Genomic DNA, 26066 nt, shown 5'->3' on the forward strand with positions numbered 1-26066 from the left:
ATCAATTATTTTGTGACGGGAATATACACTACATGATCAAAAGTGTGTGGTCATTCCAAAATATGTAGTTGGTCCCTCCTTTGCTGCTATAAGAGCCTCCACTCTTCTGGGAAAGCTTACCACTAGATGTTAGAACATTGCTGGGGTGACAAGCATTAGTGAGGTCGGGCACTGATGTTGGACGATTAGGCCTGGGTCACAGTCAGCGTTCCAATTCATCCCAATGGGATCTTCCACACCAATCTCGACAAACCATTTCTGTATGGACCTTGCTTTGTGCATGGGGGCATTTCATTCTGAAACAGGAAAGGGCCTTCCCCAAAGTGAATCGTCTAGAATGTCATTCTATGCTGTAGTGCTGCTTGGCCATGGAAACCCATATCATGAAGCTCCCTACGAACAGTTCTTGTGCTGACTTTTTTCCAGAGGCAGTTTGGAACTCAGTAGTGAGTGCTGCAACCGAGGACAGACAATTTTGTGCATAACACTTTGTGGCTGAGGCGTTGTTGTTCGAGATGTTTCCACTCCACAATAACAGCACTTACAGTTGACCGGTGCAGCTCTAGCAGGGCAGAAATTTGACGCATTGACTTGTTGGAAAGGTGACATCCTATTATGGTGCCGCGTTGAAAGTTACTGAGCTCTTAAGCTTTGAGACAATTGAGACATGGATTGTGCATGTGTATGATTTTGAGAAGGAATGGGCAAGACAAAAGATGTAAGTGCCTTTGAACGGGGTATGGTTTACGGTATAATGGGCCAGGTGCACCTGTTTGAGTGTGTCAAGAACTGCAAAACAGTTTTTTCACACTTATCATTTTTCTGTGTGTATCAAGAATAATCCACCACCCAAAGGACATCCAGCACTGAAGCATTGAATTCAACATGTGCCCGCAACCCTGTGGAACGCTTTTGTCACCTTGTAGTCCATGTCCCGACAAACAGGTGAGCCTGTACATCTTGTACACTAATAGTTGTACTAGTTCCCATCCTGACAGATGAAGGGAAAGTTAATTTCGCTGATGACACTGCCTTGATCAGCCTGTTGCATGATGACGAGGAACACCATGACCCGGTCCTAAATTCCTTTGTAGAGTGGTGTGACGAATCACACTTGGTCCTCAATACCAATAAGACCAAAGAGATGTGCATAGACTTCAGGAAGCATACAGCACCTACCTCTGCAACATCTATCAGAGGTCAGAACATAGAGATTGTAGAGGAATACAAATATCTATTGCAAATATCTATCGTCTCTTATGACCGAAAATAACTTCTGGACATCAGAAAAACGATTACTCACCGCGGACTGGAAGAAAATGTTTCCTTTTAACGAGTCCGACGAGAAGGAAATCCTGCTTTCACTGGAACAGGCCCAGATCCACACCTTTCGCGTGAAGAAAAGAGGGCAGAAAAGGGGACGCAGATCGGGGCTCCTTCTGGGAAGCCTTCTGGGAAGCCTGAGGCGAACGAGTAAGCTCCCAATGCCTTCCATTGTCCTTGCTAACGTGAAATGTATTTACACTTATTTATTTACATTTAAAAACACTTAGGTTGGAGTCATTAAAACTCATTTTTCAACCACTCCACACATTTCTTGTTAACAAACTATAGTTTTGGCAAGTCTGTTAGGACTTTGTGCATGACACAAGTCATTTTTCCAACAATTGTTTACAGACAGATTATTTTACCTATAATTCACTGTATCACAATTCCAGTGGGTCAGACGTTTACATACACTAAGTTGACTCTGCCGTTAAACATCTTGGTAAATTCCAGATTATGATGTCATGGCTTTAGAAGCTTCTGATAAGCTAATTGACATCATTTGAGTCAATTGGAGGTGTACCTGTGAATGTATTTCAAGCCAATATTTAAACTCAGTGCGTCTTTGCTTGACATCATGGGGAAATCAAAAGAAATCAGCCAAGACCTCAGAAAAGAAATTGTAGACCTCCACAAGTCTGGTTCATCCTTAGGAGCAATTTCCAAATGCCTGAAGGTACCACTTTCATCTGTACAAACAATAGTACCCAAGTATAAACACCATGGGACCAGCCGTAATACTGCTCAGGAAGGAGACGCGTTCTGTCTCCTAGAGATTAACGTACTTTGGTGTGAAGAGTGAAAATCAATCCCAGAACAACAGCAAAGGACCTTGTGAAGATGCTGGAGGAAACAGGTATACAAATATCTATATCCACAGTAAATTGAGTCCTATATCGACAGAACCTGAAAGGCCGCTCAGCAAGGAAGTCATCAGTCATCAGCTTCATCAATAAGTGCATCGATGACGTCGTCCCCACAGTGACTGTACGTACATATCCCAACCAGAAGCCATGGATTACAAGCAACATCTGCATTTTTTTTGTATTTTTTTTTAACCTTTATTTTACTAGGCAAGTCAGTTAATAACAAATTCTTATTTTCAATGACGGCCTAGGAACAGTGGGTTAACTGCCTGTTCAGGGGCAGAACGACAGATTTGTACCTCGTCAGCTCGGGGATTTGAACTTTCAACCTTTCAGTTACTAGTCCAACGCTCTAACCACTTGACTACCCATGTAGCTAAAGGCTAGAGCTGCCGCTTTCAAGGAGCGGGAGACTAGTCCGGACACTTATAACAAATCCCACTTTGCCCGCAGACGAACCATCAAACAAAAGCATCAATACAGATTTAAGATTGAATCCTACTACACCGGCTCTGACGCTCGTTGGATGTGGCAGGGCTTAAAAAGTATTACGGACTACAAAGGGAAACCCAGACGCGAGCTGCCCAGTGACGTGAGCCTACCAGACCAGCTAAATTCATTTTATGCTCGCTTCGAGGCAAGCAACACTGAAGCATGCATGAGAGCACCAGCTGTTCTGGATGACTGTGTGGTAACGCTCTCAGTAGCTGAAGTGAACAAAACCTTTAAACAGGTCAACATTCACAAAGCCGCTGGGCCAGACGTATTACCAGGATGTGTAATCAAAGCATGCACGGACCAACTGGCAAGTGTCTTCACTGACATTTTCAACCTCTCCCTGACTGAGTCCGTAATACCTATCATGGTTCAAACATACCAAGACAGTCGTGAAGAGGGCACGACAAAACCTATTCCCCCTCAGGAGACTGAAAAGATTTGGCATGGGTCCTCAGATCCTAAAAAGGTTCTACAGCTGCACCATCGAGAGCATCCTGATCAGTTGCATCACTGCCTGGTATGGCAACTGCTTAGCATCTGACCATAAGGCACGACAAAGGGTAGTGCGAACGACCCAGTACATCACTGGGGCCAAGCTTTCTGCCATCCAGGCGATGTAAGAAGAAAACCCATAAAATTGTTAAAGACTCCAGTCACCCAAGTTATAGACTGTTTTCTCTGCTACAGCACGGCAGGCGGTACCAGAGCACCAAGTCTGGGGCCAAAAGGCACCTCAACATCTTCTACCGCCAAGCCATTAGACTGCTGAACAATTCATAAGAATCGCCACTGGACAATTTACATTAATACCCTCCCCCTCTTGTACATTGCTGCTACTCACTGTTTGTTTGTTACCTATGCATAGTCACTTCGTCCCCACCTACATGTACAGATTACCTCAACTAGCCTGTATACCTGCACACTGACTTGGTACCGGTGCCCCCTGTATATAGCCTTGTTATTTTTATTGTTTTACTTTTTATTATTACTTTTTATTTTAGCCTACTTGGTAAATATTTTCTTCTTCTTAAACTGCACTGTTGGTTAAGGGCTTGTAAGTAAGCATTTCAAATCAAATCAAATCTTATTTGTCACATACACATGGTTAGCAGATATTAATGTGAGTGTAGCGAAATGCTTGTGCTTCTAGTTCCGACAATGCAGTAATAACCAACAAGTAATCTAGCTAACTATTCCAAAACTACTACCTTATAGACACAAGTGTAAGGGGATAAAGAATATGTACATAAAGATATATGAATGAGTGATGGTACAGAGCAGCATAGGCAAGATACAGTAGATGGTATTGAGTACAGTGTATACATGAGATGAGTATGTAAACAAAGTGGCATAGTTAAAGTGGCTAGTGATACATGTATTACATAAAGATGCAGTAGATGATATAGAGTACAGTATATACGTATACATATGAGATGAATAATGTAGGGTATGTAAACACTATATTAGGTAGCATTGTTTAAAGTGGCTAGTGATATATTTTACATAATTTCCCATCAATTCCCATTATTAAAGTGGCTGGAGTTGAGTCAGTGTGTTAGCAGCAGCCACTCAATGTTAGTGGTGGCTGTTTAACAGTCTGATTGTCTTGAGATAGAAGCTGTTTTTCAGTCTCTCGGTCCCAGCTTTGATGCACCTGTACTGACCTCGCCTTCTGGATGATAGCGGGGTGAACAGGCAGTGGCTCGGGTGGTTGTTGTCCTTGATGATCTTTATGGCCTTCCTGTGACATCGGGTGGTGTAGGTGTCCTGGAGGGCCGGTAGTTTGACCCCGGTAATGCATTGTGCAGACCTCACTACCCTCTGGAGAGCCTTACGGTTGTGGGCAGAGCAGTTGCCATACCAGGCGGTGATACAGCCCGACAGGATGCTCTCGATTGTGCATCTGTAGAAGTTTGTGAGTGCTTTTGGTGACAAGCCAAATTTCTTCAGCCTCCTGAGGTTGAAGAGGCGCTGTTGCGCCTTCTTCACGATGCTGTCTGTGTGGGTGGACCAATTCAGTTTGTCTGTGATGTGTACGCCGAGGAACTTAAAACTTACTACCCTCTCCACTACTGTTCCCTCTGCTGTTTCCTGAAGTCCACAATCATCTCCTTAGTTTTGTTGACGTTGAGTGTGAGGTTATTTTCCTGACACCACACTCCGAGGGCCCTCACCTCCTCCCTGTAGGTCGTCTCGTCGTTGTTGGTAATCAAGCCTACCACTGTTGTGTCGTCCGCAAACTTGATGATTGAGTTGGAGGCGTGCGTGGCCACGCAGTTGTGGGTGAACAGGGAGTACAGGAGAGGGCTCAGAACGCACCCTTGTGGGGCCCCAGTGTTGAGGATCAGCGGGGTGGAGATGTTGTTGCCTACCCTCACCACCTGGGGGCGGCCCGTCAGGAAGTCCAGTACCCAGTTGCACATGGCAGGGTTGAGACCCAGGGTCTAGAGCTTGATGACGAGCTTGGAGGGCACTATGGTGTTGAATGCCGAGCTGTAGTCGATGAACAGCATTCTCACATAGGTATTCCTCTTGTCCAGATGGGTTAGGGCAGTGTGCAGTGTGGTTGAGATTGTATCGTCTGTGGACCTATTTGGGCGGTAAGAAAATTGGAGTGGGTCTAGGGTGTCAGGTAGGGTGGAGGTGATATGGTCCTTGACTAGTCTCTCAAAGCACTTCATGATGACGGAAGTGAGTGCTACGGGGCGGTAGTCGTTTAGCTCAGTTACCTTAGCTTTCTTGGGAACAGGAACAATGGTGGCCCTCTTGAAGCATGTGGGAACAACAAGACTGGGATAGGGATTGATTGAATATGTCCGTAAACACACCAGCCAGCTGGTCTGCGCATGTTCTGAGGGCGTGGCTGGGGATGCCGTCTGGGCCTGCAGCCTTGCAAGGGTTGACACGTTTAAATGTTTTCCTCACGTCGGCTGCAGTGAAGGAGAGTCCGCATGTTTTTGTTGCTGGCCGTGTCCGTGGCACTGTATTGTCCTCAAAGCGGGCAAAAAGTTATTTAGTCTGCCTGGGAGCAAGACATCCTGGTCCGTGACGGGGCTGGTTTTCTTTTTGTAATCCGCGATTGACTGTAGACCCTGCCACATACCTCTTGCGTCTGAGCCGTTGAATTGAGACTCTACTTTGTCTCTATACTGACGCTTAGCTTGTTTGATTGCCTTGCGGAGGGAATAGCTACACTGTTTGTATTCGGTCATGTTTCCGGTCACCTTGCCCTGATTAAAAACAGTGGTTCGCGCTTTCAGTTTCACGCGAATGCTGCCATCAATCCACGGTTTCTGGTTAGGGAATGTTTTAATCGTTGCTATGGGAACGACATCTTCAACGCACGTTCTAATGAACTCGCTCACCGAATCAGCGTATTCGTCAATGTTGTTGTTTGATGCAATACGAAATATATCCCAGTCCACGTGATGGAAGCAGTCTTGGAGTGTGGAATCAGCTTGGTCGGACCAGCGTTGAACAGACCTCAGCGCGGGAGCTTCTTGTTTTAGTTTCTGTCTGTAGGCAGGGATCAACAAAATGGAGTCGTGGTCAGCTTTTCCGAAAGGAGAGCGGGGCAGGGCCTTAAATGCGTCGCAGAAGTTAGAATAGCAATTGTCCAAGGTTTTTCCAGCCCTGGATGCGCAATCGATATGCTGATACAATTTAGGGAGTCTTGTTTTCAGATGAGCCTTGATAAAATCTCCAGCTACAATGAATGCAGCATCAGGATATATGGATTCCAGTTTGCAAAGAGTCATATAAAGTTAGTTCAGAGCCATCGATGTGTCTGCTTGGGGGGGAATATATACGGCTGTGATTATAATCGAAGAGAATTCCCTTGGTAGATAATGCGGTCGACATTTGATTGTGAGGAATTCTAAATCAGGTGAACAGAAGGACTTGAGTTCCTGTATGTTGTTGTGGCCACACCACGTCTCATTAACCATGAAGTATACACCCCGCCCCTCTTCTTACCAGAAAGATGTTTGTTTCTGCACGATGCGTGGAGAAACCAGTGGAGAAATTTCACTGTAATGTCTACACTTGTTGTATTCGGCGCATGTGGCAAATGAAGTTTAGCATGTAACTGTTATGAAAGTTGTATTTTCAAGTTGTTTTGTTATTTAAACGCCACTTTAAATGTGTACATGACACTGCAACAACATTTCCCCACGGGGACATTAAAGTCTGTAAAGAATTGAGGCTCTTCTGAGGGCAAAAGGGGGTGAAACTCAATATTAGCTTCCTAATGTTTTGTACACTCCGTGTAAAATGTTTATCCGACAATAGTACAACTGAGAACTGCCCAGGTGGGAGTTTCATGTGTGGAGCCTAGGTCATGGCTGCCAGGGAGGCGGGTGCAGTGTAAAAGCTGTTACACGGTAACTCTATTTACCTCTCACTCTGTGTTAAACTAACAGGCAGGCAGGGCTCCCTAGAGATGTATAGAGGCCTTCCACATGATCACGATTAGCAGTAGCAGCAGCAGCTCTGCACTGACCAGGGAATGCAGCACAGTAGTCTGCAGCCCTACAGTGATAAATACCTCAAAGATAAATGGCAATGAGTGAAAGAATCGTGTCTCTTTCCATGGCTTTGCTCAAATCAACAAATTATATATGTATATATTCAGAAATCACATTGACTTTTCACTATATTATGTTGGCCTCACAGTGATTCTAACCTAATACCTGTCATTCATTTTTCCTGAAAAGCAGTCTTTTCAGACAGAAAAATGACTTGTCAGGAGCCTCCATTGAACTTTGTTCGACATGAAATTGTTAGCCATTCACCGCTGTCTTCCATGAAGACTTCTGAAAGTCATTTTAACCAACACAATACTGTGTGGAAATTAAGGTGTTCTGTGTTTAAGATCATGTTCAATGCTCCTCATGGTAGATTATGAAAACACAAAGTTAGTAAAGAAATACATTTCACAATAAACTGACTGCCTAAGGTCTTTTCAGTGTTCTGAGAGAGGTACATCGGTTGTGTTCTATTGGAGTAAATAATCAGTCATCTACAGAATGCCTACTTCTTCTTCTTCTGGTCATTTGTCAATTGTGTTAATCTAACTGTAATTTGACAAAGTGACATTTAGTGCATTCGTCATAATTCATACATGATAAATGTACTGAAAGTTATGAAATGTATTGAAATGTACCGGAATCTTTTGTGACACGGTATGTTTTTCTGTGTATTGTTTCCTTATAGTTCTTGGCAGATGCTGCCAAGGGAAGTATTGAAACATTAATTAAATGAATGATCCTTTCTGTCTTTCTTTTGATTTTGCTTTCACCCTCTTCTTCCCCTCCTCTTATTTCTCTGGTGTTTGGTTGTTCTGTTTCTCTTCTCACTGTGTGCTCGCTCATTCCTCTGCCTAGACCCAGTAAACCAGTTTTGTGAAGAGGTCCTGAACTTTCTGCTCTGTCCCTACTTCCCTCCTGTCGTAGCCCCATCTTCCCCTGGTGTTGACTCCATCCCCTTGCAGCGTACAGGCAGCCAGAACGCCTCAGGCACTTTGCCCTACCAGAGAAGCAGCTTTGCCACTGGCTCGGACTACGCCAACCCGTACCGCACCCTCCAGTTCTGCCCGACCACCGAGTTGCCCTACAGCAAGTCTGGCCCCGTGCTGCCCCCGGAGGCCGCACTGGCCCGCTCACCTTCTGTCGACAGCATCCAGAAGGATCCCAGGTGAGTGTCACTATAGCGCTGTTATTTATAACACCTCACCTCTCCTTCATTCAGACCACTGAATATAAAGCACACATCCACATCACAGCCGACCAGTCGCTCCTCTGTTTGGCCTGTCGGTACCACTACGCCACTGTTTTCTGGAGGGCACATGAAGCTTGTTAAACCTCACCTTCCTTCACCTTGTGTTGTTTAAACTTTTACTTGTGTGTGTGTGCGTGTGTCTGTCTGGGCTGTCTGTTTGTTTGTTTGTTTGTGTGTGTGTGTGTGTGTGTGTGTGTGTGTGTGTGTGTGTGTGTGTGTGTGTGTGTGTGTGTGTGTGTGTGTGTGTGTGTGTGTGTGTGTGTGTGTGTGTGTGTGTGTGTGTGTGTGTGTGTGTGTGTCATAAAGTGTTTGACTGGGAGTGGCCTTGAGTCATAAGCTTTATGGCTGTATTGCTATACTATCAAAGTTGCTTTTGTGTGGGTCTGATCAAGGAGTTTATTCCTTTAGAGCAAATATTTAAAAAACAATACTGTAAACAACAACATGTTTAATCACTAGGAATACATACTAATGAAAGATCAGAGAAAACAGGAATATCTACAGTTGAAGTCGGAAGTTTACATACACTTAGGTTGGAGTCATTAAAACTCGTTTTTCAACCACTCCATACATTTCTTGTTAACAAACTATAGTTTTGGCAAGTCAGTTGGGACATCTACTTTGTGCATGACACAAGTAATTTTTCCAACAATTGTTTACAAACAGATTATTTTACTTATTATTCACTGTATCACAATTCCAGTGGGTCAGAAGTTTACATACACTGAATTGACTGTGCCTTTAAACAGCTTGGAAAAATTCCAGAAAATTTCAGAAAAAGTTTGAAGGTAGGCCTTAAAATACATCCACAGGTACACCTCCTTTTGACTCAAATGATGTCAATTAGCCTATCACAAGCTTCTAAAGCCATGACATAATTTGAGTCAATTGGAGGTGTACCTGTGGATGTTTTTCAGTGCCTCTTGGCTTGACATCGTGTGAAAATCAAAAGAAATCAGCCAAGACCTCAGAAAAAATGTATTTGACCTCCATAAGTCTGGTTCATCCTTGGGAGCAATTTCCAAATGCCTGAAGTTACCACGTTCATCTAAACAAGCAATAGTACGCAAGTATAAACACCATGGGACCACACAGCCGTCATACCGCTCAGGAAGGAGACACGTTTTGTCTCCTAGAGATGAACGTACTTTGGTGTGAAAAATGCAAATCAATCCCAGAACAACAGCAAAGGACATTGTGAAGATGCTGGAGGAAACAGGTACAAAAGTATCTATATCTGTGATAATAGATAACACAACTCTGGGTAGTGGTGCCTCGAATCAGGATCGTTCCATACTGCGTTGGCCCGCGTTGGCCCACTCTAGGGCTTTGCCTGAGAGGCAGGAGACGAGGGCGTTCACGATTTCACCTCCCGAAGGAGTCGGGTGAACGGTTGCCAGGTATAACTCCATTTTGAGTAAGAATCCCTGGCACCCGGCCGCTGTTCCATCGTACTCCCTCAGGAGTGCGAATCGAATACCACTGGACCCAGGCAATGAAGGAGAGGGTAGTGGTACTGGTTGGGTTGTGGCTGATGGAGGTGTGGGAAGGCCACCTCTCTCCCATCTTTCCATCGTCGCCATCACCTGATCCATCGTCACCATCACCTGATCCATCGTGGTCCCCAGCCGGTGTAACACTGCCATGTGGTGTTGAACGCGCTCCTCCATAGATATTGGGAGCGCGTCCGCTCCTGCTGACTCCATTGAAGTGGTGCGGGATTCTGTGATAATGTTGCGTTAGGAGGTAGGTGAAAGAGTCAGGCGCAGGAGAGCAGAGATGTCTGACAAGCGTACTTTTTAATTGGCAAGTCCACCAATACAGGTATGGCACAATCAAAAAAGTAAAATGCCCTCGACAACAGAGAACCCGTACAAACGCACAGAGGAACAAGCAAAGCTCCGAAAATATCACACTCTTATTAAATCCGTGAAAACAAGAAATAGGGCATAACCTCATCGAGCTACATCACAATAAAATAATAATTCCGCACAAGCAAGGCAACAGTGTAGGCAACAGTGTAAATATATACACACAGAAATTAAGGCAAATGAAACCAGGTGTGAAAAGAACCAAAGACACAACAAACAAAAAAGGAAAAAGGGATCGGTGATGACTAGTAGTCGCCGTCTCCGCCTGAACAGGGAGAGGAACTATCTTCGGTGGAAGTCGTGACAATATCCACAGTAAAACAAGTCATATATCAACATAACCTGAAAGGCCGCTCAGCAAGGAAGAAGCCACTGCTCCAAAAGCGCCATAAAAAAAGCCAGACTACGGTTTGCAACTGCACATGGGGACAAATATCATAGATCATAGTTTTTTGAGAAATGTTCTCTGGTCTGATGAATCAAAAATAGAACTGTTTGCCATAATGACCATCGTTATGTTTGGAGGGAAAAGGAAGAGGCTTACAAGCCGAAGAATACCATCCCAACCGTGAAGCACGGGTGGTGGCAGCATCATGTTGTGGTGGGTGCTTTGCTGCAGGAGGGACTGGTGCACTTCACAAATAGATGGCATCATGAGGATGGAGAATAACATGGATATATTGAAGCAACATCTCAAGACATCAGTCAGGAAGTTAAAGCTTGGTCACAAATGGGTCTTCCAAATGGACAATGACCCCAAGCATACTTCCAAAGTTGTGGCAAAATGGCTTAAGGACAACAACGTCAAGGTATTGGAGTGGCCATCACAAAGCCCTGACCTCAATCCTATAGAAAATTTGTCGGCAGAACTGAAAAAGCGTGTGCAAGCAAGGAGGCCTACAAACCTGACTCAGTTACACCAGCTCTGTCAGGAGGAATGGGTCAAAATTCACCCAACTTATTGTGGGAAGCTTGTGGAAAGCTACCCAAAACGTTTGACCCAAGTTAAACAATTTAAAGGCAATGCTACCAAATACTAATTGAGTGTAAACTTCTCACCCACTGGGAATGTGATGAAAGAAATAAAAGCTGAAATAAGTCATTCTCTACTATTATTCTGACAATTCACATTCATAAAATAAAGTGGTGATCCTTACTGACCTAAGACAGGGAATTTTTACTAGGATTAAATGTCAGGAATTATGAAAAACTGAGTTTAAATGTATTTGGCTGCGGTGTATGTAAACCTCCGACATCAATTGTATGTTTGCAATACTCTACAAGTTCATTACTTTTGATTTATCCCATTCTGTTTTCTTCATTCACCATCCCCTGTACTATTTATTTGTTTCTCTATCTTTCTTTCCTTTTCCACATTGCACTGTATCTGCTGTAGCTCTGGCATTACTTTTGGCGTTTGTACACGCTTTCAGTGGATTGACTTGTGATGCATTGATTTGCTGGCTGCAACCAACTTCACAACATGCACAGTCAATTACAGTAATCCCCAAATTAGAAATGACTCCCTATTTTTTTGGTTACTTCATATTCATTATTGTTAAAGGGTGGGTTTCACCAAAGCAGGTCTTCAATCGATCTTAATTTCAATTAATTGTACTAGGCCTGTATTGTGTGTAGCAAATCAGTTGAATTCTAGAAAGAGATTAATTAAATGTTTTAATGAATCATGTTCAAAGTCAACGACCAAAACAATACTCTATAAAAGAAATACTCAACCACAATTAAGGTTGTTATATTTGGCTATGGAGCTGTAAGTTAAAACTTTCCTAATGTCCAATGGTTGTTTGCATGATATAATTTATGTCACTATTTAGCAGAGTCCTAAATTATAGGAAAGCATAGTCCTAAATACATCTATTCATATTTAAGAAAAACAATGACAAGATCACTGGAATGTGTCTCTCCACAAACCATGATAATGGTTCTGATGACTGAACAATCCAAAATTGACCTAGCTGATAGCAAATTGATCTCCATATTTCTTGGTTTTGTAAGACCCCCTCTTTAAAAGATCCCCATCCACCACAATCAAATCATCTAGTGCATGTTCTGAATCCAGTGTAAGTGTGTAATAGGAAAATTGTTGAGAAAGAAAGACATTCAAATGAGTATTATTTTATTCTTGTCAAGCTCCTTTGTGCGAGACACCCACCTACACTTCTTTTCCTTTCTGCCTGTCTCCTGATAGGTACGACCCTGAATTCCTTGTCTGGAATCAAAATCAAGCCGAGCAAAGAATGACAAAGTAATCCAGCATTTATTACATATTTCTATCTCTCATTCACTGAATCTGTCCTTCATGTCTACTATACAAATACCAGGAACATTTCCTTACCAATGAAAGAGCATGAATGACAATAGTTCAGTTCTTTTTTCCATTGCATTGTCCTCTGATTCCCATTTACTTACAGTAGCTACTTCACTGAAAGCTTCATATGACTTCCTCAGGAAACGTAAAGTAAAGGTAGTGCCATTGGTGCTGTCCACAATTTTATATACCGTATCTTCTCACAGATTAGGTTATGTATCTATTTGCCTCCAAGTTTCTCAAGTTCACTCTTCAGGTTGTCTAGTAATTAATGGTAAGATGTGATGTTGTGAAGTTACTCTTTAGTTAAGCTTTTATGGCTTTCTAAAAGTGACAGTAGTTGGAAGCTTTTTGGGTAGGTTACGGGTACTTGCTGATTGTGTGAGGATAGCAACAGTAGGAATCCATTATCCAAAAATCATACATTTTCTCCTTCATTTTACATCATTCATCATCATTTGTCTCTCATCATTTTCTAAATGTGCTTCATCATCCCAAGATTTACTGTGACATGTGCAGTAATTAAAGGGCGGGAATCCATTTACTTAAATGTCACTTTTGCAGTATCTGATCATACTACCTTTATGCTACTCAAACTGATATCTATGATGTAGTTGACAATTTACGCATGAATCATGTTGCCAATTCATAAGCTGTTACATTTTAGTACATATACAGTGGTTCCTCAATTAAACGTTTTGAGTTTTTGGCACAACGCATTGAGGTAGATTGTGATTTGGTGCAGTACATTGCGTCACAGCAAGGGAGAGTTAGAACGCTGGTTATGCCTTTGGGTTCAGTCTAAAAGCGTTAGTACCGAGGCGTTAATGTGTCTCTCGCATCACTGAATGAATGACGTGAATTGATGAACAGGTGGTAGAAACAGATAATTGTGTACCTGATGTCACGGTTTAATTTGAATTAACTGAATGAGGAAGAAGAAGCTGATTGAATTTAAAACAATAGTGTAAGAATGGCTCTTCCTCTATCCCGTGTGCACATTTGGAATAAGACACCTCTTTTTTTTCTTCTATTCTGTCAGAAGAAGCTGTAACTGGACTGTTGTTCATTACTTACTATAACTGTTGTTACACGGTAAGGTTTTTATTCTAAGAGAAACAAAAATGTTCTGTTATATTCCATTATAATCTTTAAATATATGTGTTGACTGAATATACGCGAGTGATGTCTGCTAAATGAACAAGTTGATGGTGCAGCCACATATCCTCGGCTACTAAGCCCAGATAAATAAAACGTAAAACATGCTCTTCTGTTATTTTGAAATACGTTGTCTGAGTATGATGTTTTTTATGACCTCCCTAAACTAAAGCCTCATATGAAGCAGACAATGCAGAGTCGTTCTTTGCTGATGTGAAGAAGAAACTGAATGAAAGAGAGTACGGCGAGGAAAATCCAAGTCATCTATATGGGCCTCTTTTACGCACATTGTGGATATGGAGGGGGGAAAGGTTTTTTACACATTTTCAAGACCTGACCCATTTCAAATCAAATCAAATTTTATTTGTCACATACACATGGCTAGCAGATGTTAATGCGAGTGTAGCGACCTGCTTGTGCTTCTAGTTCCGACAATGCAGTAAAAACCAACTAGTAATCTAACCTAACAATTTCACAACAGCTACCTTATACACACAAGTGTAAAGGGATGAAGAATATGTACATAAAGATATATGAATGAGTGGTGGTACAGAACGGCATAGGCAAGATGCAGTGAATGGTATCGAGTACAGTATATACAGTGCCTTGCGAAAGTATTCGGCCCCCTTGAACTTTGCGACCTTTTGCCACATTTCAGGCTTCAAACATAAAGATATAAAACTGTATTTTTTTGTGAAGAATGAAGTGGAATGACATTTATTGGATATTTCAAACTTTTTTAACAAATCAAAAACTGAAAAATTGGGCGTGCAAAATTATTCAGCCCCCTTAAGTTAATACTTTGTAACGCCACCTTTTGCTGCGATTACAGCTGTAAGTCGCTTGGGGTATGTCTCTATCAGTTTTGCACATTGAGAGACTGAATTTTTTTCCCATTCCTCCTTGCAAAACAGCTCGAGCTCAATGAGGTTGGATGGAGAGCATTTGTGAACAGCAGTTTTCAGTTCTTTCCACAGATTCTCGATTGGATTCAGGTCTGGACTTTGACTTGGCCATTCTAACACCTGGATATGTTTATTTTTGAACCATTCCATTGTAGATTTTGCTTTATGTTTTGGATCATTGTCTTGTTGGAAGACAAATCTCCGTCCCAGTCTCAGGTCTTTTGCAGACTCCATCAGGTTTTCTTCCAGAATGGTCCTCTATTTGGCTCCATCCATCTTCCCATCAATTTAAACCATCTTCCCTGTCCCTGCTGAAGAAAATCAGGCCCAAACCATGATGCTGCCACCACCATGTTTGACAGTGGGTATGGTGTGTTCAGGGTGATGAGCTGTGTTGCTTTTACGCCAAACATAACGTTTTGCATTGTTGCCAAAAAGTTCAATTTTGGTTTCATCTGACCAGAGCACCTTCTTCCACATGTTTGGTGTGTCTCCCAGGTGGCTTGTGGCAAACTTTAAACAACACTTTTTATGGATATCTTTAAGAAATGTCTTTCTTCTTGCCACTCTTCCATAAAGGCCAGATTTGTGCAATATACGACTGATTGTTGTCCTATGGACAGAGTCTCCCACCTCAGCTGTAGATCTCTGCAGTTCATCCAGAGTAATCATGGGCCTCTTGGCTGCATCTCTGATCAGTCTTCTCCTTGTATGAGCTGAAGGTTTAGAGGGACGGCCAGGTCTTGATAGATTTGCAGTGGTCTGATACTCCTTCCATTTCAATATTATCGCTTGCACAGTGCTCCTTGGGATGTTTAAAGCTTGGGAAATCTTTTTGTATCCAAATGCGGCTTTAAACTTCTTCACAACAGTATATTGGACCTGCCTGGTGTGTTCCTTGTTCTTCATGATGCTCTCTGCGCTTTTAACGGACCTCTGAGACTATCACAGTGCAGGTGCATTTATACGGAGACTTGATTACACACAGGTGGATTGTATTTATCATCATTAGTCATTTAGGTCAACATTGGATCATTCAGAAATCCTCACTGAACTTCTGGAGAGAGTTTGCTGCACTGAAAGTAAAGGGGCTGAATAATTTTGCACGCCCAATTTTTCCGTTTTTGATTTGTTAAAAAAGTTTGAAATATCCAATAATGTCGTTCCACTTCATGATTGTGTCCCACTTGTTGTTGATTCTTCACAAAAAAATACAGTTTTATATCTTTATGTTTGAAGCCTGAAATGTGGCAAAAGGTTGCAAAGTTCAAGGGGGCCGAATACTTTCGCAAGGCACTGTACATTTGAGATGAGTAATGTAGGGTATGTAAACATTATATTAAGTGGCATTGTTTAAAGTGGCTAGTGATACATTTTTTTTACATGTATGGCAGCAGCCACTCAATGTTAGTGGTGGCTGTTTAACAGTCTGATGGCCTTGAGATAGAAGCTGTTTTTCAGTCTCTCGGTCCCAGCTTTGATGCACCTGTACTGACCTCGCCTTCTGGATGATAGTGGGGTGAACAGGCAGTGGCTCGGGTGGTTGTTGTCCTTGATGATCTTTATGGCCTTCCTGTGACATCGGGTGGTGTAGGTGTCCTGGAGGGCCAGTAGTTTGCCCCCGGTGGTGCGTTGTGCAGACCTCACTACCTTTTGGAGAGCCTTAAGGTTGTGGGCGGAGTATTCGTCAATGTTGTTGTTTGACTCAATGCGGAACATATCCAAATCCATGTGATCAGCGCTGGAAGTCATTTAATTGATTAGTTGTATGTATTATATTTACCAGTGGAATGTCACCAAATAGATAACAACAATAGAAGCATCTGGTGGCATTGGTAGAGAGTCAGGCTGAGAATGGAGGGAAAGTACACTATAAGTGTGCTACTAAGCTGTGGGCCAGGTGTAAATGGTTTGGCAGCCTTACCTATTCTTTCAATACATTTTAATCACGAAAGAAGCCATCCACCCTTGATGGGCTATCAGCAGGACAATAGACTCTTTCCAAGCTGATTTCTATTTTTAGGGACTTGAGATCAAGAAGGGAGGGTACGAGGACCGAGCACTGCGTGCTTATTACAGTATGTTTGCCAAACAGTTGAGCAATCTTTTTTTCTGGTCATTTGGAACAGTGTAAACAACACAACAAACACAACAATAATTTCCCCCCAAAATTGCATAAATTCTAACTAAAAAAGCTTTTAAAGTCTTTACCACAGCCAAGATTAAAAACAGTCGCATGCATTCGTGAATGCAATTGCTTTAACCAACATGTTGAGGTTTATTGATAGTTTAATTATTCAAGGCTCCATTTGTTATTTTGTTTTATAACTAAAATGCTTGAATGAATGATTGATATACACTACATGACCACTACAAGACCAAATATCTCATTACAAAATCATGGTCATTAATATGGAGTTGGTCCAACCTTTGCTGCGATAACAGCCTCCACTCTTCTGAGAAGGCTTTCCACTAGATGTTGGAACATTGCTGCGGGAACTTGCTTCCATTCAGGGAAAATAGCACAAGTGAGGTCAGGCACTGATGTTGGGATATTAGGCCTGCCTCGCAGTCGGCGTTCCAATTCATCCCAAAAGTGTTCGATGGGGTTGAGGTCAGGGTTCTGTGCAGGCCAGTCAAGTTCTTCCACACCGATCTTGACAAACCATTTCTGTATGGACCTCACTTTGTGCACGGTGGCATTGTCACGCTAAAACAGGAAAGGGCCTTCCCCAAACTGTTGCCACAAAGTTGGAAACAGAATCGTCTAGAATGTCATTGTATGCAGTAGCTTTAAAATTTCCCTTCACTGGAATTAAGGGGCCTAGCCCGACCCATGAAAAAAACACACCATTAGCCCTAACCATGAAAAAAATCAGACCCTTAATTATCCTCCACCAAACTGTACAGTTGGTACTATGCATTGGGGCAGGTAGCATACTCTTGGCATCCGCCAAACCCAGATTCGTCCATCGGACTGCCAGATTGTAAAGCCTGATTCATCACTCCATAGAAAGTGTCTCCACTGCTCCATAGCTCAATGGCGGTGAGCTTTTCACCACTCCCGCCGACACTTGGCATTGAGCATGGGGATCTTAGGCTTTTGATCTTGCGGCTGCTCGGCCATGGAAACCCATTTCATGAAGCTCCCAAATAACAGTTATTGTGCTGACATTGCTTCTAGAGGCAGTTTGGAACTCAGTGGTGAGGGTTGCAACCGAGGACAGATGATTTTTTACACGCTATGTACTTCAGCACTCGGCGGTCCCGTTCTGTGAGCTTGTGTGGCCCACCACTTCGCCACACTACGTCCTAGACGTATCCACTTCACAATAACAGCACTTACAGTTGACTGAGGCAGTTGGAGAAGGGCAGAGATTTGACGAACTGACTTGTTGGAAAGGTGGCATTCTATCATAGTGCCATGTCCCTGAGCTCTTCAATAAGGCCATTCCACTGCCAGTGTTTGTCTATGGAGATTGCATGGCTATGTGCTCTATTTGATACACCTGTTACAAGTGTGGCTGAAATAACCGAATCCACTCATTTGAAAGGCATCCACATACTTTTGTATAAATGGTTTATATTGAAGTAGCAATTGAAAGAGAACATTTAGGAGATTATTGGGAAATTATCAGACCAAAGGTGAGGACACAACAGCTCACCTGACACAAGACTAAAGTTTTACATTTCTAACTCAATATCTCAGACCTGATTTGCCCCAATGAAAAATGCACCAACCCCTTACAAATATGTCAATTTATTAGAATCCACAAAATAATTCACACAAGATGAGCTATCGTGAGAGGAGGGAGACTGCGTGTCTGTGATTGGACTTTGCATAGCAAACAGCAAATCAACCTTATAATAGGTAATGATTTATATATATATCCAATAGAAAGAAACATCTATTGATGTATTTGTTGCATTGTTGTATCGTCAGTTTCTCGAGCCAAAACATTTTGATGGCCAATTTGTAAGTCGCTCTGGATAAGAGCGTCTGCCAAATGACTTAAATGTAAATGTAAATGTTCACAAGTTCATCTTTGTCTGTAGGCTTAGCAGAATTACAGATTGTTTTCAGTTGATTCAAAAAAAGGTAGATATACTCCAGGCCTATCCAGCTGTAATTATGTCTCTATCCTTTGGAACCACACACTTACCAGGTGAAGAGTGGGCAGCTTGCTTGCCTCCAAGGCGAGTGTGGCCTCTGAAGCGATAGAGAAAATCAGCAAGATCCCCAAGTATTCTTCCACAATAGCTGGCCTTCTCTTACCTGCAGTTTTGCGCTGGGAACTGTGTCACTCCGTTTTGAATAGCATCCTCTCCGCAAGCACCCACTCTTTGTTTATGTAATATACTGTAAGGCACAAGTATCCTGTTATTCGAAAATCGTCAGTCCACATGTCAAGTGTTATTGCACCATTACCCAAGCTCTCTCTCAACTCCGGACCACCCGCCAGGACTCTATAGTGCGAGAGGAGAGACTCTCGGACTGAAACATTCACACCTCCAATCATTTACAAAAGGATAATCTAATAGCTCTGCTAGGTCTGAACATCCGCCAATTTGTTCCACAGTTTAGGCTACCGATAGACGCTGCGGTCAGTTATCTGAGTGAGGATAGGAGCGAGAGCAGTTTTTAACCGTCTGAATGAATGATTATGGAATGGTACCGAATAGATAGAGACAATAGAAATAAGCATCAGCATTTACCTCACTCAGACAAAAAACAAATGTGCAAAAGTAGCCCAATTAGCAGGAGGGATGAGTGCATCTTCTTGTCGCACACAGTGCTGAAGTTTATAATGGCTGTCAGTCAAAGCCCATACAGCACTGTGAACCGGAGAACGGGCTACAATTACAATAATTGAAAATAAAGGCTAGGATATAATATCAACAAGAGAATGGAGAATGGAACGAGTCACATTTTGAATTGAAACGACCAGATTTAATTGAAACTACCAAATGTCCTTAACCATCTGAATATTTCAATGAAATATATCGTTAATTTTAATCATGGAGCGTATTCACAATTGCATGACATGGTGCTCTTTGCTTGGCTTCAAAACCCTGATTTAATACATGTGCTCAACGATGCCCGCTGGTGGTTCGAATGAGCATTAACGGCAAGCACTGTAACGCATTTTACCATACCACAGCATACCTCAACCAATACGCCGCAAGTTTTAATTGTATGATATATATTGAAATACCAACAACCAAGCCACTGAACTTTTTCATCCATACCTAAAGTATCTCAGATGAATAGTGTATGGAATGGAAGCCCAGGACTGACATTTCTTGACCTTTACCACAGCCTGACCCGACCAGAGACCAGGCACATAAGGGCAGTCATGCATTTTCACACTTTGGCTTTTCACAGACACAGAAAGCACTTTTCTCACTGTGGTGTCACACAAGTGTCACCCCTTTAACTCAGTGTTATCTGATTGTTCTTCTGATAATATATGTGTGGATGTATGCTGCGGTCAGCAACATTTTTTACATTTGATTTTGTATTTAACCTTCATTTAACTAGGCAAGTCAGTCAAGAACAAATTCTTATTTACAATGACCGCATTCACCTGCTGGTTGTAATACAACCTGGAATCAAACCAGGGTCTGTAGTGATACCTCTAGCACTGAGACACAGTGCCTTAGACCGCTGTGCCACTCGGGAGCCCCCAAATGCTCTATGTATTTCCTGTCTGTCATTATAGTATAACTCACTGACATCCATGGCCCACACAGGCCATTACATAGACAATATAGGATTCCCAATCACCAAATGGTAATCATGCCGATTACCACATGATACGTTTTATACAGTATTATAGTGGTGAGATTTTAAAGCCTCAACGTTGTAGTCTTTTCCCCAAGACTACAGTGATGCCCGGCATTCGAAGTATGTTAAAGGGATAATCCAATCCGAACCACAAAGTCCTATGATTAACAGTGTTAAATAACACTAATATGTGAAAACAATCCTTTCTGTGAACAAGTTTAATTTTATCATTATAACAAGGTTGGTAGAAACATGTGCAAATAGTTTTGGGAAATCTGTTGCAGCTCAAGACTACTTAAAAAAACTGCAATGCTTTCTCTCTCTCTGGGCTGGCTGGCTCGCCAGCTAGGTAGCTAGCTAGAAAACATAGCCACATACAATAATACCAAAGTCAATATCAGCATGTGAAGTAGCTAGCTAGCTGTAAAATTGCCTAAACAAACTGCACTATCAATTTAGGTGTCTTGCAGTTTGTATCTGCCACTGAGCAAGAAATGACATCTCTGCCCAGAGTGAGAGCAGAGTGATGTTGCTTTCCCAGAGAGGTACTTTTGAGGAGATAGGGAAACTCCATTATAATCGTATTTTCGTACATTGTGTATGTTGCCCATAAGTTGTCAATGGGCCACGTGGTGCATTTTGGATGATTCTGGGACAAAGAGAGCTCTCCTAAAATGAGTGAATGGGAGTCAAATGGGTGCTATCAAATGTCAGCCTTGAACCATCCAAATATTTCATACAATATTTGGCCCATATCGGGACTGCTAGTTTGTTTTTCTTCCTATAGGCCTACAATGAAATATATAATTACATTTTAGTCATGATGCGTATTCACAATTGCATGGCATGGTGTTGTTTGCTCGGCTTCAAAAGCCCTGCTTAATAAATGGAGTAGATGTGCTCAACGATGCCCGCTGGTGGTTTGAATGAGCATTAACGGCAAGCACGGTAACGCACCTCACCTTACCACGGCATACCACACGCATAGCATTGCAAATATTTTCCAAGATGTGAGATTATTAACTTGTTCTCTGTAATATCGTATAGCTTTGGAATCGTGACATTACGTACTTTCGAGGAAAATAGGCAGGGTTCTTGATTCATACCCTGACTTTGAGAAGGGATTGCGTGACGATTAGCTAAGAAACCACTTGACTCAGCATGACAACGTGAATGTGATAGGTCGACAGTCAGTTGGGTGGGGCGTTTCTCCATTCGTTGCCAATAGGATTCCTGTCTATAGCTTTGCCAAATCAGTAACATAATAAAATGTGGAAAAAGTGAAGGGGTCTGAATACTTTCCACATGCACTGATACATTCATGGGCGCAACCCCCCAGTTTTATCATTAGAATGTGATACAAAACAGGGCAACGGTGTGCTTTAGGACCATGCGAAGGTCTCCGAGTGGTCGGGGAGGCTGTTTGGATGGTTTATCGACTGGATTAAAAAAAACATATACAGTACTAGTCAAAAGTTTGGACACACCTACTCATTCAAGGGTTTTTATTTACTTTACCATTTTCTACATTGTAGAATAATAATGAAGACATCACAACTATGAAATAGCACATATGGAATCAGGTAGTAACAAAAAAGTATTAAACAAATCAAGATATATTTTATATTTGAGATTCTTCAAAGTAGCCACCCTTTGCCTTGATGACAGCTTTGCCTACTCTTGGCACTCTCTCAACCTGCTTCACCCGTAATGCTTTTCCAACAGTCTTGAAGGAGTTCTCACATACGCTGAGCACTTGTTGGCTGCTTTTCCTTCACTCTGCGGTCTCATTCCTAACCATCTCAATTGGGTTGAGGTTGGGTGATTGTGGAGGCAAAGTCATTTGATGCAGCACTCCATCACTCTCCTTCTTTGTCAAATAATCCTTACACAGCCTGGAGGTGTGTTAGGTCATTGTCCTGTTGAAAAACAAATGATAGTCCCACTAAGCGCAAACCAGATGGGATGGCGTATCCCTGCGAATGCTGTGGTAGCCATACTGGTTAAGTGTGCCTTGAATTCTAAGTAAGTCAAAGACAGTGTCACCAGCAAAACACCCCCACACCATCACACCTCCTCCTCCATGCTTCACGGTGGGAAACACACATGCAGAGATCATTGGAACCAAAAATGTCAAATTTGCACCCATTAAACCAAAGGACAGATTTCCACCGGTCTATTGTCCATTGCAAATGTTTCTTGGCCCAAGCAAGTCTCTTCTTCTTATTGGTGTCCTTTAGTAGTGGTTTCTTTGCAGAAATTCGACCATGAAGACCTGATTCACGCAGTCTCCTTTGAACAGTTGATGTTGAGATGTGTCTGTTACTTGAACTCTTTTAAGCATTTATTTGGGCTGCAATTTCCGAGGCTGGTAACTAATGACCTTATCCTCTGCAGCAGAGGTAACTCTGGGTCTTCCTTTCCTGTGACGGTCCTCATGAGAGCCAGTTTCATCATAGCGCTGATGGTTTTTGTGACTGCACTTGTAGAAACTTTCAAAGTTCTTGAATGTTCCATATTGACTGACCTTCATGTCTTAAAGTAATGATGGACTGTCGTTTCCCTTTGCTTATTTGAGCTGTTCTTGTCATATGGTATTTTACCAAATAGGGCTATCTTCTGTATACCACCCCTACCTTGTCACAACACAATGGATTGGCTCAAACACAGTAAGAAGGATAGAAATTCCACAAATTAACTTTTAACAAGGCACAACTTTTAAATGAAATGCATTCCAGGTGACTACCTCATGAAGCTGATTAAGAGAATGCCAATTGTCACGGTCATCCTCCTCTTCATCTGAAGAGGAGAGGCGAGAAGGATCGGAGGACCAAAATGCGGCGTGGTATGTGTTCATCATGAATTTTAATAAAGAAAACACTGAACACTGAAACACTGTACAAAAAAAAAAAAAAATAAATAACGACCGTGACGCTAATGAGAACTGTGCTGACACAAGCAATCAACATAGACAATCACCCACAAACAAACAGTGAAACCCAGGCTACCTAAGTATGACTCTCAATCAGAGACAACTAATGACACCTGCCTCTGATTGAGAACCATACTAGGCCGAAACATAGAAATCCCAAAATCATAGAAAAACAAACATAGACTGCCCACCCCAACTCACGCCCTGACCATACTAAATAATGACAAAAACAACAGAAATAAAGGTCAGAACGTGACACCAATAGTATGCAAAGCTGTCATCAAGGCAAAGGGTGGCTACTCTGAAAAAATTATATTTTTGAAGAAAATATATCATGATTTGTTTAACACTTTTTTTTGGTTACTGCATGATTCCATATGTGTTATTTCATAGTTTTGATGTCTTCACTATTATTCTAAAATGTAGAAAATAGTAAAAATCAAGAAAAACCCTTGAATGAGTAGGTGTGTCCAAACTTTTGACATGTAACGGTATAATAATAATATTATGCCCCCCCCCCCCCACTTCTAAAACCAAAGTTACGCCCCTGTATACATTTGACATCTGTCATACAAGTCCAGGATTTAACCCTTTGCACTCTGCATTTGCAGTGCTTTTAAAAGCTTAGTCTAGGGAGCTTATTGAGAGTGTCTAATATTGGATAGTATTTAGACAGGAGGACTGTGGATGGAGGCTGAATTAAAGAATATAAGGAAGCAGAGAAACAAGTTGCTCATTAAAGTGTTTGTTTAAACACCGTCCACACTTGACTGGCTAAACTAAACTAGAACATTGAGCGAGGGCAATTACATGGACTATTGCACTTCAACTGTGTTCCCTTGTACAACGTTGATGCCGCTAACTGCTCTTTAGACTAGTTATATCATTCTGCACAACCAGTTGTGATATTGTGGCCAAGTTAACACATGGTTAATTACAGATACTAACAGATTTCTATAATGGCACTAATTGGTATTGAAATGGAAAGGCCATCTTTTTCAAAATGGAATGGTCTGTCAGATTTTATAGCTCCCTTTATTGTGAAGTTGAACCAAAATGTTTTCGATAATGTTTGTTGGATGATTTTATATCATTGTGTCTCATTGACAATAGCACTATATTGTTTTTACTTCGGAAACGGATGTCACTTTCTGCTGAAGAATGAAGTCATGCACATTGAATGACTGTGTGTGTCTTCCTATCTGAAAGGCCCCTGTCTGTCTGTCTATTTGATTGGTTGCCTGAGTCATCAACAACACTTCTTTCTTTCCCCTCTGTATCATTCCTTTGTGGTGTGAGGCAGCAGTGTTTGCTTACAGTTTTGACCTGTGTCTTGTGTTCACTCTATTGTACAAGCCTTGAGTCATTGTAAATATAACTTTTGGCCCAAGGCACTAGTCAACAGCATACTCAGTTAAAATGTATACCCCCAATGGTCTTTAATTAGATTGCAGAGCTATGCATTTAGAATACATCATTTATAACTCTATTATAGGGGGAATTGTTTGATTCCCTCAAGCATGGCACTCGGTATTCTGGTGTAAATGTTCCCAGCTATGGGGCCGACAGATATGTTCACCTGGCTGCTCTTGAACAAAGCCCTGAATGACGATCCGTCTGCAACCCCGAGAGTTAGTTTCAATCCAGTGAGTCGCCAAATGCTACATTACTTTCTACTGAGGGGATTTAACCTCAGCTCAGCTCCCCTGCCAATCTTGATCCTTGTGCAGTATGATTTTTCGAGATAACATGCAGACCTTGCGAAAATGACTAGAAGACCACCCTCCTATCTTCCAAAATGAGTGGCATTCAAAGTTAAAAGCTGACATTTTAGCCCTCAGGAAAGGCTGTTGAAAGTCCAGCTTAGGGAGTTGAGGGCTAAAGGCAAACTTCACTGCTCTAGCATGCATGCTATAGACATTTCAGTTTGTTATCCAAGTGCCGTGGGAGAGGGAGGGACAGAGAGAGAAAGAAAGATAAAGAAAGAAAGAGCTCATTGTCTTGGGCAGTTTGCTTGTGAATCAGCAGATTCTTTGATCAGGCCGTCGTTGCTTCCTGAGAGAAATCATCACTGTGAACCAGTCCATTTGGAACCCAGATACTTAACTCATTATGTGAAGTGTTATGCAAACGGCTCTTTACTGCTTTAAAGCTCTGAGAGCGCCGAGATGGGAATACACACAGAATAGCTTTAGAGAATGTTAAGAATCTACAGTACCAACCTTGACAAATACATAAATATATGGAATTAGAGTAAACATTATTTGCTAGCCACAGCCCATACTTGGCATATAATGTTTTCAAGTCATTTGACTGAGCTGAGCTGAACGATGGTTCTCCCTTTTATAGCGGTCAGGGCTGTGGTGTGGGATTGAAGAGGGAGGACGAGATGAGATGTGAGAACAGTGGCATTATCATGGGCGGTCACACGGCCGTTTGGATGAATAATTGTCTTTGGGTAATTCTCTAATGAAGAAGAGAAATGGCCAACACAGCACTGGAGCCCTGAGGAATGTATGAGCCTAACCATCTCTGAGGCGATATGGCTCTGGAGGAAGTGATGAGGGCAAATCGTACTTCCGTCCATGCCTTCTTGAAAGAAAGATGTGTTTGAG

At 42.2% G+C, this 26066-nt stretch overlaps 1 protein-coding gene across 4 annotated transcripts in view; it reads left to right on the forward strand.

The window, feature by feature from the left end:
* Nucleotides 1-26066, forward strand: part of LOC135513632 (catenin delta-2-like) — a 141155-nt gene that overhangs the window by 83935 nt on the left and 31154 nt on the right. For 3 of the 4 annotated variants that reach the window (XM_064936503.1, XM_064936510.1, XM_064936514.1), the window contains 2 exons: nucleotides 8144-8384; nucleotides 12549-12605. In XM_064936503.1, coding sequence (XP_064792575.1) covers nucleotides 8144-8384; nucleotides 12549-12605 — 298 coding nt within the window. The remainder of the gene's footprint in view (nucleotides 1-8143; nucleotides 8385-12548; nucleotides 12606-26066) is intronic. The other variant, XM_064936506.1, reaches the window with a different exon arrangement.

The sequence above is a fragment of the Oncorhynchus masou genome, chromosome 3, assembly GCF_036934945.1.
Source record: "Oncorhynchus masou masou isolate Uvic2021 chromosome 3, UVic_Omas_1.1, whole genome shotgun sequence".
Classification (NCBI taxonomy): Eukaryota; Metazoa; Chordata; class Actinopteri; order Salmoniformes; family Salmonidae; genus Oncorhynchus; species Oncorhynchus masou.